The following is a 12,877-nucleotide window of genomic DNA, read 5'->3' on the forward strand; positions in this document are numbered from 1 at the left end:
CTAAGAGGAGTTTGTAACTTCAACGGAAAGATTAAAACCATCGTCAACTGCCAAACTCTGGTTGTGTCACCTCTCTTCACGTAATCCTAAAGCCGGTAGAAGTCCCCCTCTACAAGAAGTGCACGAAGCCATATTCTTTGTTGTCAGTGTCCCTACAAACGGATCAAATGTGGCGTTTAATGTGGTCATCTGGCCTTCATTTGTGTCTATTAAGTTCTCCATTCAACGATCTACCATTTCCAGATAGTTTTTAAACGTTAAATATGTAAAGAAAGTTGAAAAGGGTTTCCTCGATATAGAAGTCGACTACCAATGGGAGGCAGCGGCGAGTAAAGCTGATCTGCGACAATCACATGACTTCCGATTGTCTGCAACAATTTACTCTCTCGAGTGCCTGGAAGCAGGAGAAGAAAACTGAGTAATCTTTTGTTGTACAGGAACCCGTGTGTGGTTTGAAGAAAGAATCCATCGAACATGAAACGTTTTAACAAGCATTCGATTTATGACTCCGATCCGTTGTTGTATACCAGAAATTACTGACAACAGGCCGCGCGATCTTTACTGATCGAGGTGGTTCACTTAGAATGTTCCTTGTATCTTTGCTGCATGAGCGTAGATGTTTAACAATTGATCTTTTTAAAAAAAATTGTTACCTGAATGTTACCTGTAATTGTTACCTGAATGTTGTGTTAATTATCTGGTTTCTTCATGCGTTGAACTCGATAACGTTTGTTTTGCGAACACCCGACGGAACGACTCGGATGGAATTTGTTTTGTTGCTGATAAGAAATTGAAATTTATGCCAAAGTGATGGACTCCTGTTTATGCTTACATTTCCGTTGTTCTTTTAGAATAATCTTATACGTTATGTGGCTACTACTATTGCAATGGAAGCGTTTTATGATGAACCGCAATTTATAATTGCTTTCAAACACTGCTACGATTTTCAGCTCGTATCCATCGACTGAGCTACAGTGTTCATCGCGCTGGCCCACCGCATGGCTTATTTTATTATAGTGGGCATTTAGCAGGTATTTTAAGCAAAAGGTTTACCTCATGCGATACTGTATGTTTTAATCATAGGGTAAGGCGCTATTCGAAGGTATTTCTAGGGCAAACAGAGATATCAGTAAGGTTTGTTTACAAATTATTTTTGTTTGTGGATCGGAGACTGGTTTGCTAGCCTTGGTACGTAAAAACTACATGTAGGTAAATGTTTGTTTCAAAGCAGGTCAGAGTTGTTAATCTTATTCTTATCGGCTGCAACATATATGTGATGAATACCAGAGAATAAATATGAATTATGGGGATATATATAAAATCGAACAAACAGATCCGGAAGTCTCCCACTTCGCGAACAATGAATTTTGAATAGGCCATTTGCACTAAGAGGCACGTGACATCGTTTTTATGAAAATGAAAGTTGTATGATTTTGCATTCGAAAAACGATTAGTGGGTCATATCTTAAACAAAATAATAGTGATTTGGTTTTTCAAACCCGCACCATTTTCTTAAAATTAATAAGTTCGTAAATGGTCACGTTACCAAAATGAGATTTTTAAAATTATGAATTACCTCTCTCTGAACACAAATTTTGCACTTAAACTTCAAGGAAAATGTTGAAAACATGATGTGCTAACTTTTACAGCACATCTGAGCGTAACTATGAAACGTTGAACAAGATATAAGAAAGAAGTAGTTTTGGCCGCCATGTTGGAGGGCAAGAGCATGCCCTCCAACATGGCGGCCAATACAAATCATACTACTTTGCTGAAAAATCAAAGTGCCGTAAAATATCTCCCTTAAATGCGTTTCCTCTCAAATTTCGGGTGTAAGGTAATTTTTGTGTGTTCTAACAGTTTTTGGCATCAGCAAGATTCCAACTCATTGTTTAAAGGAAGCATTGGTCACGTGACCTCTTAGTGCAAGTGGCCTATTATGTAAATTTCCGTGCATGCATCTTACTCGCTTTCGATTGGTTTAAAAACAATCAGCTACTGTCACAGCCCACACATGCGCACTATCGTGACACAGTCCCTTTAAGCAGGAAGATTTTTTTACCCGCCCTAGTGTCTCTTCCATTACATCACGTGACTTCAACCTGGACATTTCCTTCCAACCAGTACATGTCTCATATATTGAAACTCTCCTGGGTTATATCAAGTGCAATAAATCTTGTGGACCTGACAACATAATGCCCAAGCCTTGGGCATTAAGATTCTTAAATTATCAGCGCCATCCCTAGCAGTTCACCCGACAAAGTTACATAATCTCTGCATAGGTACTTCTACGTGGCCTGCGGAATGGAAGCTTAGCCACGTGACAAAAATTTTTAAAAAAGATGATGGCACATCATTATCGAATTACAGACCTATCAGTGTTCTCTCTATCAAACCCAAGATCTTAGAAAGAGTCAGTTTTGATCAGCTTTATGACGTTTTCCAACCTCTGTTTTCTTCAAATATGTCTAGATTTCTTGTTGGACGTTCATACTTCAGTGCTTTGGTCAAAATGGTCGATGACTGACGTCTGGCTGTAGATTCCAGAGAGGTTACAAGCTTCATTGCAATTGATTTATCCAAAGCTTTTGATTCCATATGTCGTTGCTTCTTGCAAAGCTACATGCTTATGGAGTTGGTGAAGGAGGCAATTGATTTCTTCCATTCCTTCTTGACTGGTCGAAAGCAAAGGGTGAAGGTTAACGGAGTTTTCTCAGATTGGTTACCGATGTATTGCGGTGTTCCTCAAGGCAGCCTCCTGGGGCCACTCCTGTTTAACATATTCATCAACGATCTAAACTTTTCTGTTCAAGTCTCTTCCCTCAGGCTCTACGCCGATGACACTACCGCCTATGTATCCAGTACCAAAATTTCAGCTTTGGAACTGTCTCGAAACCGAGATCTTGAGAATCTTTCATGCTAGTTTGCCTCAAAGTAATTGTGACTTAATGGCAAGAAAACCCAAGCAATGATTCTTGGTAGGCACTCTCAGGAACCTGTTCTTCACTATTGGCGACTCTGTAACCTGCGTTGCAGCCGGCCCACGCACTCGTCTAAACCATTTGTATAGTCTATACAGAAGGTTTAGAGTGTCTGCGACGCAGGCAACGACTCTTCTATCTAAATAAATAGCTTCCTGACGATTCTTGGTGTTCATATTGACGATAAGCTGTCCTTTTAAGACCACCTATCAACTGTTTTAAAGAAGGTCTATGCCAAGATCGGAGCTCTGAGACGACTCAGAGACTGACATCTCACTTATGCTGTACAAGGCTTATATACTTCCACACCTTGAATATTGTAGTCCACTACTGTCGCGAATCGCCCCCGTATTCCCAAGATATCCACGACAATTCACTTTGAAATACAATAGACGTAGTTTTAATCACAATAGCGAATCCCAAAGTCACAGCTTACGCAACTCACTCACACCCAAAATGAAGTTGGTTAATATCACCAGCTATAATAATCCTTGTGTCACTGGGTCCGAGAAAAGGACTTGTTCGGAACAATAAGACAAGAATTCCAGGCATTCATTAACCGCATACACTGACCTGGAGGATGATAGACAGGTCAGAGGCTACATAGTACTTAAGAAGAATTAGGTGTAGTGCTAACGCTCCAGACACATTCGAAACAGTCACTCGCACTGGTAAACGTTTAATTTGTAAATAGTATTTAGACATGTTCTGTGATGTGTGGGAAGAATTTAGGCGCAAGTTTACTGATACATTCTCAAGAAAGCAAGATCGTACGGTTTCTCCAGTTACCATCTCAGTCTTTTTCCTTTTGTGCAAGTCTTGGCAGTTACCGTCTGTTATCCTTGAACGGTATAGTAGTACCTTCACTACCTTGATACGCTATAGCGATATATACCACCGGATGGGGTCCCAAGTTTTTGCTTCCAGGCCCCACTCGTCAATATCCATCGGATAAATCTCTATCCACTGGATAGCGCAACTGGTTTTCATAATACTTATCTGACTTATCCACTGGATAGTGATTTATCCGGTGGATAGCACTATCAACCGGGGCCCCGTCTGTGAAGGGGTTCAATTTAAACTTTTTCAGGTCTGTGATGGGGTCATTTAATGAGATGTAACATTCCTGTGTCTGACAGATGCTTTTCTAAATCAGGTCTGATCAAGTACGAGCACATGACTTTTCGGGCAGTTTAACTCTTGATCGGGAGACGGGAGAGGGGTTACTAGGTCCCAGCGGGACACCCCTGCCAGAAGTTTTTTTTTTCTTTTCTATTGGTGGTTTTCACTGTCACGCCATCAAAAATAAAAATGGAAACCTTTCGATACAGAAAGTCTAGAATCTGGGAAATGAAAGAAAATAAGAATACAATAAGCCTTGCCAAGAATCAGGTCTGTGCACTATTTCATATTCGAGATATTCGGAAAAACGATCCAAATTTATCCAGCTTTGTATGGAGACGCCATGTTTGTGTTCCTTTCAGGGGCGCAAATATGGCCGCCGGAAACCAACAGAAACATCTGTTGTTGAGCTTTCCTCCGAATGCGTGAACTCTTCGCTTAAGGAACTCATAAGTATTAAAGTAATATTTATTCTGGGACAAGGAATGTTTAGATAGCAAAATCTCCCAAAATCGGTAAATAAATGTCTTTAACCCACATAAGAGCTTTCCTGGCCGTCAGCTAAGTGCCGCGTCACGCAAAAGCCTGGAAATTCAAGCGTCCTGTATCGCAAAACGAAGAACCCTTTTGAACCGAAAATTTGTTTGTACAAAGGTCTTAAGATTCTGTAATACCACATGAAAGTAGCAATTCAGAAGAAGCTATAGTTTCTTGGTTTGAATTTTGGTGACGTCATGTGAAAACCAAGAATTTGACCTTTGTGTTAACCTGAAACCTTCCCGTGTTCTCTTTTAAGCGCCTGGTTACGAAGCAGGGAAATGTATGTTTGTCAGGTATGGATAAAGGAAACAATCACTAACAAAGAGGTTTTCGTGAGCCATACGTACCGTTTGTGAAAAAGAAAGAAGAGGAATTGGATCTACCCATCCCTGTACCCTCAAAGCCGCATCGTGCCAGCAGAGCCTTTTGTTTGCTTGATTTTAGCGCACTCAAGAAAGACTCTGCATCAGTTGAGTAAAATCTGTGTTGAGCATGCGCTGCATGTTGCTAGGATATAGTTTCGAACCCAGGCCTAATAGCTGTGCGTTTGGTGCAGCGGCGCAGTTATAACCAACGGTCAGTCACCCGAAACGGATGCTCGCATATTAAAAAACAAAACCAGTTTGACGAGAGAAAACAAGATTGACTAGTCCAGAAGTTCTTTCTTAGTCAACTTCAAAGGCTTGACACGATTCATGCAGAGAGATCAAAAGAGTTTCCTTTTCTTCTCGATCAAGAAGAAGAAGATGGAGGCTCCGCTCTCAGGGTGCCAATGCCGTAAATAAAGCCGAGAAAATATAACAACTAACAGGGGGATAAAACGCAACTAAATATACACCTACAGGGGAAAGGAAGAGAGTGTTAATAGATCTCAGTGTTTTTCATAATTTTTATTTAGTGCAACACAAATGGTAGTTGCGTGGGTTATGGCTAGAAATGTTTATTCGCTCATAAAGCATCTACTATTATTTGGAATTTATTTCAAATTATAACCACATGGTCTCAATGCATAACTACAGCTTTGTGTCTAGTGACCGCAATCGTCGCTTACACAAAAGTTTTGTGTACTCTGCGTCATAATCAAATTCATGTTCAAAACAATGTTGCTCAAGGACAACCGAGCCAAGCAAATCCACTGAACATAGCTCGATACAGAAACCTACAGTGCACTGTGGGTGCAGGGAACATTGGTTGTTTAATATTTGCCGTTTTACTATAGCGGTCGCTTTGACGCCTCAAAGAGGGATACGTATATCTGTATAAAGCGCTTGGAATTTTACGCCTACTTTATAGTACTTAAACTCGTCTTTAGATCCCTTGCTTTACTGAAGATCGGTGAAGTAAGACAAGCTGTGAAAGTAACATTAAGGCATTTCTTCTGTCGATCGAGTCAGTTTATTATGCTTTTTAGTTGAAAATCGTACTGATAAATAACTGCATGTACTCGTTGTAATTTCTTTTGTCATGTCTTATCAAATGCCGTTTAATTTATCCAAAGACTGTTGCGAATTCAGAAGTAGCAAGAGAAACGTCTTTTCGCGTGCGTCATCCGAGAGGCATAGAGGATAGGTAACAAAAGAGGTGAAAAGGAAGGACAAAATATAACTCGAAAGAGAGAGAGGTAGGAAAAATGCTTCGATCCCTGTGTTCAGCTACTGGGTTTTATGTAGAAATACAGGAACATTTTAATTTGGCCAGTTGATCAATCATTGATCAATCATAAGAAATATCGTATTTTCTTCAATCATCTGTTCTTGTTGATCTCACTTTTCATGTATTTAGCTAATCGTGTGTTGTTAGTATATACATCATAGAGTGCACTGTTTTATAATATTGTCATCCGTTTTAGATAGAAAAAGAATGTTGACATAGTGAATACCTTTAGCTTAAAGCTCTATACAACTATGACAGTTTCGGGGTTTAATTTCTGTAATAGAAACGAGTGTCATGATGTCGTTTTCATTGTGTCAATCATAACAAACCCGAAATTATCACGGGGGAGGGGGGTGGGGGGGGGGGGGCACTCAAGAGAAGATTGGTAGAGGTTTGCCGCTGAGGCCTTCAAACCCTTGACTCTGTTTAACACGAAGATTGTTCATTTCGCTACCACATAGAAAACAAGAGACCTTATATTTCATGACCCTGATTCATTTTGTTTCGCATACAGTGTAGCATAATTTTTTCAAACGTAAATCATGGAGTTTGAACTTTTGCTGGGAAAAAATCGCTGGCACCACATATATAGACCACTCATCGTCAACTCCACACCCTTTTAAAGGCTTCCGATCCAAAAAGACACCCTGTCCAAGACATTAAATAGTGAAATTGAATGCCCTCAAGAACCTGAAAACTATACCCTGTTTAGCGGTACATACCCCTCTAGCTGAGGCCAAATATCTTTTGTGTATTTCAATACTGTACTTCAACATGACGGCGTTTGGTTTTCCCTTTACATATTTCTAATTACACACTATCGTACGCGATATTTATATGGGTAAAATGGTTTGCTTTTCCTCCCAAACACCAAAGTGAGACCACCCGGGTGCGAGGGTAATTCAACAGAAACCCTTGGTGAGAGCAATTGAAGCGAACACGATTAAGTATATGCAAACTATCTGATCTGAATAAATTAAAGATGAACTTTATAGTTTCTAGAGAAGCTGAGGTGTTGCATCGATAGGAAAGTAAAACACGAACGTTGCTTGGACGCTTTCTGATACCGGTTGTATTTTTAAGTATTTAGTTAAGTTGATGTACTGAGTATGATATGAGGGCCACTCCCCAGAGATCTGGCGGAATAAGGTAACACGAGTTATTTACTTTCATGGAAAAAGTGACATCTTGAAATGAATTTTAGGGTACAGGGGAATTTTTGAGTTTTTCAGGTAACCGGGGAACATTGAATCTCTATTTTAATTGAAAGAGGATCCAACAGCATACTTTTACTAATCGGGCCCTTAACGAGGCGAATTTCTCAGTTAGTTGCGACTTGTTTGTGAGTGTACCAAGGCCTCACGTCAATATGTCTGGTGAAGAGTTTGTTTCGCGTGTTAAGCTTTAATTTATAGTTCAAATACCATTGGCTTGACTCGAACACCATTACGATTTTACTGTTCCGGAAGCTTTGGAAACTTGACAAAATTGACTTTTGAGGACCATGTGGAATTACTTTATGGCCGGAACAAGGGAGAAACTTCAAATTATTGAAGGGACAGCAAGGGATGACATTAAATTTTAATGCCATAATTAAGACACATTAACATTAACAATACTTTTTAATGTTTGTTTTAGTTGTCTTAATTCAGGCATCAGTTATCACTAAATAAAGATGAAGTTGAAATAGTGGATACGTAACTAAAACTCAGTTTCAAGAGAAAAGTCATGAGCTTTTCGCGCGCTTTGCTTCTTATAACAAATCCAAAAATTATAAAACCGTCCTTGTTGCGAACATATTTAATATATTTTTTCCAGACATCTTGGCTGACCTCAAGCTTGGTCAATTATGCATATACATATATAAACGGTGATGGCTCAAGCTTTTAAACTTAACAGCACGTGTTATTGGAATTTTCTGCCAATAGGTAATTTGCAATGCACCGACAACACATTAGACCTGAAAAATCATTGAATCGTCCGTCGAGTTAGTTTTAACTTGCTTATCACATGCACAGTTCGACTATATAATTTGAAAATCTACAGAACTTAGTGCTAAACTTCCGCGTCCTCTGTCTTGTCTGTCTGCTGGCCCGATGAAGACGAGCCTATTGTTTTTCTGACTGACGTCAGCTTTAACGAACAACAGACAGCACTCGCAGATGGGCCTTAAGTTATTAGGGAAGGACCCACGAATCATATCACTTTTCATTAAAATTAAGAATGCGAAATACAAAGAAAGCGATCACTTGCATCTCTGAATGCACTGCGGACAAAAATGATACCAGTGACAAACTTTACTGAAGATGAAAACCAGAAAACGTACGGAGAACTGGTCTGCTCGGTGGAATTTATCAGAGGTGTAGATGTTGAGTTTATTCTTCTTTCCGCTGTAAATATATTTCTTTCCGTCACTGCACTGCTGGGGAACACTCTGATCCTAGTTGCTTTGCACAAGGAAAATTCACTTCATCTGCCGTCCAAACTCCTGTATCGTAACCTAGCGATAACTGATCTCTGTGTTGGTATTATTGGACAGCCTTTGTCTGTAGTTTATTGGACTTCTGTTGTGAATAAAAGATGGAATATTTGCTATTACTCACTCCCGGGATCGCGTTTCTCAGGTTATATTTTGTGTTCAGTGTCTTTATCAACATCTACTTTATTAAGCGTGGACAGACTTCTCGCCTTGTTGCTGGGGCTCAGATACAGACAAGTTGTAACTTTGAGAAGAACATGTATAACTGTAATCGGTTTTTGGATTTTGTCCATCGTTGCTTCATCAACTTTATTTTGGAATTCTCTTATAACTTCATGGTATCAATACATAGGTACGGCTATGTGTCTAGTCACCACAATCTTCGCTTACACAAAAATTTTCTTCTCTATGCGTCATAATCAAATTCACGTTCAAAACCATGTTGCTCAAGGACAACGAAGGCAAGCAATTCCACTGAACATAGCTCGATACAGAAAGGCAGTGTACAATGCATTGTGGGTGCAGGTAACATTGGTTATTTGTTATCTTCCGTATGGTATAGTAGTAGCTTTGCAACCTCAGAAAGGGATGTCTCTATCCGTTTACTGTGCTTCGCAATTTACGGCTACCTTTGTGTATTTAAACTCATCATTAAACCCGTTGTTGTACTGTTGGAAGATCAGAGAAGTGAGGCAAGCTGTTAAAGAAACATTAAGGCAACTTTTCTGGCGCTCTAGTTAGTTTAGTACGCGTTTCAGCTGTAAATTCATGCTTAAAATAACCTAAGAACTTGAAACTAACTACGTGTAATACACGTCAAGGGCCCAGTCCTTTTTCTCCAGAACTGTTGATGCCGCTGCAGACCTTGGTCTTGTTATCAGTGCACCCAAAACAGAGCCTGGCAATGGCTATGCCAGAGTCGGTTTTGAGCGCCTGTAACGTATGGTGTCGTATGCCCCAGTATACTCATTCCTTTAATGTTATGTTTAACAATTCCGAGCGACGTTACCAAAATTCAAATTCAAATGTAAAAAACCAACGTATCTGCGTCATCATAACGCCATTATCGAGACTAAGTAACAAATCTTGCGTTTTTACAGCTCTTTAATACGCAATTGTCCCCATGCCCCTACAAATCTTCTGAACGTCTTCGATGATATTCGGACGCCTTCGGATATGTTCGGGTTTTATTCCAAAGGGCTAGCTCTCCAGAACTGAAAATGTCAGTTGTGACTCAAACAAAGTGAGAAGGAGATGAAAGTTGTTCGGGTATGTGGGTCGGGTAACAAATCTGGGGATTTGTTAACTTAATGCCGGCCCGAGATTTAATTGCGAGTCGGTCAGTCGCATGAAACACCTACATGGAAGCAAGAGAGGATAAAGGGGCTATCCTCTCTTGATGGAAGATAGAGGGAAAGGGCTTAAGAAGGTATAGATCCACCAAATAGATCCAGCAATTCGCACAGTTTATCCAGTTACCCACTATCACTATTTTCTCTGTGCAAGTCTTGGCAGTTACTCACTTACTGGCTGTTACCCTTAGAGTGTGGTATCCCTCACTACCTTGTATACTCTATACCGGTGTATGCCACTGGATGGGGTCAAGAGCCCAGGATGAACAGGCTAAAAAAACGCAAATCCAACATTTCAAACCGATTTTTGAGCAAAAAATAGAAAGCAAGCCAAAATAAAGAGCAAAACTCAATTTTTTACCCATTGAGCTACCTACAAAGTGATACAAAAATAGAAGAATGTTTTCACTTCAGTTCCCCTGAATACCTTGCTGCTTACCTAAATCAAGTCTTCTCATGTAAAAGCACATGTCCTTTCTTGTTCCTTCCAGACTGAGATGATATGAAGTTTGCAATTTTTATAACTCTTGTTAAAACTCTTGATTTCGATATTAAATGGCAAATTTGGGCTGTCTTGGTGTGGAGACGGGTCAAGGTTTACAAGGCCCCAGCGGAAGACCCCTACCAACTTTTTTTTTATTTTTTATAATAATATAAGCAATAAGAATGATAAGAATAATAAATAATCTTTATAGAGGAAGCTCCGGCCACATTTAGTGGTTTTCAGGGAGGACCTTACCAAGATTAAATAATTGATAAAGGAACTAAATCCTCTTGACGCGAGTGACTCTAACAACCAAATATACGTCTTACGATTAAACTCTTTATTATAAGGAGACTTACTCTCTAACAATATTATTGTTCTGTTAACTTCTAAGCTTTCTTCTTCAACTTAACCTTCATTGATCTTCAGCAGTTCTCTACTTGTTTCTTTCCGTTCTCTTTCTCTCTCTGTAACTGCATACTCATTTCTTCCTTCAGTTCCTTAGCAGCTCGCTATTTATTTGTTTGATGGTCATTGATAATAGGTTTACATATTTAGTAATACGTAGGATGTATCTGCCAACAAAAACGAGCCACAAAACTTGTGCTTCCTTAGTTAATTTCTAAAAAGGTCGAAATGTTCATTTAAAAGATAACTATATTCCGAGGGATGTCAAATTTGGAGACAAGATGTCCCACTCTCAAAAAACACACTGTTATTAGTAAATTGGTTTCATCATGTTGCATTTTTAAAGGTAAACACTTAGAATGTTCTAGAACCTTAAAAGCCTATTGATCGGATATTTATCGAACTATTTATGTAGTGCTACAAAAATGGTATTTAGTTCGGCCGTGGGTTTTTCTAGAAATTTTGGTTATTCGCTTATAGTAAAGCCGAAAATTGAGTTCAGGCAATTGAACATGTCTGGGCGGATTGATTAGACTCCCTGTCTTAAAAGTAGTGCGTGGCAACAACTGATACAATATCAATACACATCTCATAATCTAACCCAACGGTTGTTTTCTCTCTATATTTGAAGCTTTATGTTAAAACCAAACAAAGAAATCACCTGCTTTGCTTTTGGTTAACAGCACAATATCTCAGGAAAACAGGAAGAACTAAGAATGAAGTCACTGTGCATGCGCTTAGATAATTAGTTTACACAATATAGATATGGGGAAAAACTGGTAATATTAATATGGAAAGCACGCACTTGCGAGAATAACATGCGAGTAGATGCAGTGCAGTGAAATTGAAGTCGGCAGACAAATTTTAATACCCTACTACTAGCCGAGGTTTCTTTCCGATATCTTCCCATAACAGACACGAAAATTAAAACCATTGTTGCTACCGCTAATTATACCTTTTTTCGGCCATCTGACCTCAAGTTACCGTGGTTAATAATACATACAACGCTCGCCTGGGAAAATGGTTCGGCGATAAGTCAAGCCTATAAACTTAACAGTTTGTGTTATTGGAATTTTTTTCCCTAAATTACTGCAATGTAAGTTGTCATACGTCAAGCTTGCAATGGAAAGGTAACATGAAAAGTCATTAAAATCATTGATTCCTCCAGTTCGTTTCACCTGCTGATAGACTACATTATAGTTGGAGGTTAGCCCGAACAACTACACAACTTTTAATGAAATAACTAAGATAGTACGTGCGCTCTGATTGGCCGAGAGGAGTGTTTGCATGAGAGTATGTAAACATGGTTGTGGCGTCAAGATGTTTTGCTTTTCGCGCGCAAATCACGCGAGCACAAATTTGAAAAACTTCAACAAGTTTACTTTATTTACCCATTCCTTCGTCGGCTAAAACTTGGAAAATCGTTACAAAGAAGGTGCGTCAATTTTTTTTCGCTTAAACTGACATTTTAAGCGAGAAAAATCAGTAGTTTGGAAAGCATCTTTTTGCAAAACAAGAACTGATTACGCGTGCAAAACTTCGTGTATAAGACTTTGCGACTGGTAAGAATTTCTCTTTTAATCAGGACCGTAGCAAAGAGTTTGCGTTTTTTCTCGGGAGAGTTATTTTATAAAAGCAATAGAAAACTTTTTCCTGCGTTTGCATAGCCTGATATAAACACTCGAGGGATTGGGAGAATTCTCGACAGTTATGCAAACCCTCGACTTCGTCTCGCTATAAACGTGCTCTAAACACCAGGCTAGAATTACCGCATATTCAGCCTTGAGTTATTAGCATAGTGAAAATGCTGTGCGAATCATCAATATCACGTTCTACCCAATTTAAAAGAGCGATATGT

General features: G+C 39.3%; 1 protein-coding gene across 1 annotated transcript; it reads left to right on the top strand.

Moving 5' to 3' along the window:
* The first annotated feature begins 8,574 nt into the window (after positions 1 to 8,574).
* LOC140942153 (melanocyte-stimulating hormone receptor-like) lies at positions 8,575 to 9,516 on the top strand. Its single transcript, XM_073391122.1, has one exon. It carries the CDS (start codon positions 8,575 to 8,577, stop codon positions 9,514 to 9,516), a length of 942 nt encoding a protein of 313 aa, XP_073247223.1.
* Positions 9,517 to 12,877: the final 3,361 nt, after the last annotated feature.

Source organism: Porites lutea, chromosome 6, assembly GCF_958299795.1.
Source record: "Porites lutea chromosome 6, jaPorLute2.1, whole genome shotgun sequence".
In the NCBI taxonomy this organism is placed as follows: Eukaryota; Metazoa; Cnidaria; class Anthozoa; order Scleractinia; family Poritidae; genus Porites; species Porites lutea.

Bases quoted from the DNA above. Each gene is read 5' to 3' on its own strand.
- LOC140942153 (XM_073391122.1), top strand. From the start codon at position 8,575: ATGATACCAGTGACAAACTTTACTGAAGATGAAAACCAGAAAACGTAC.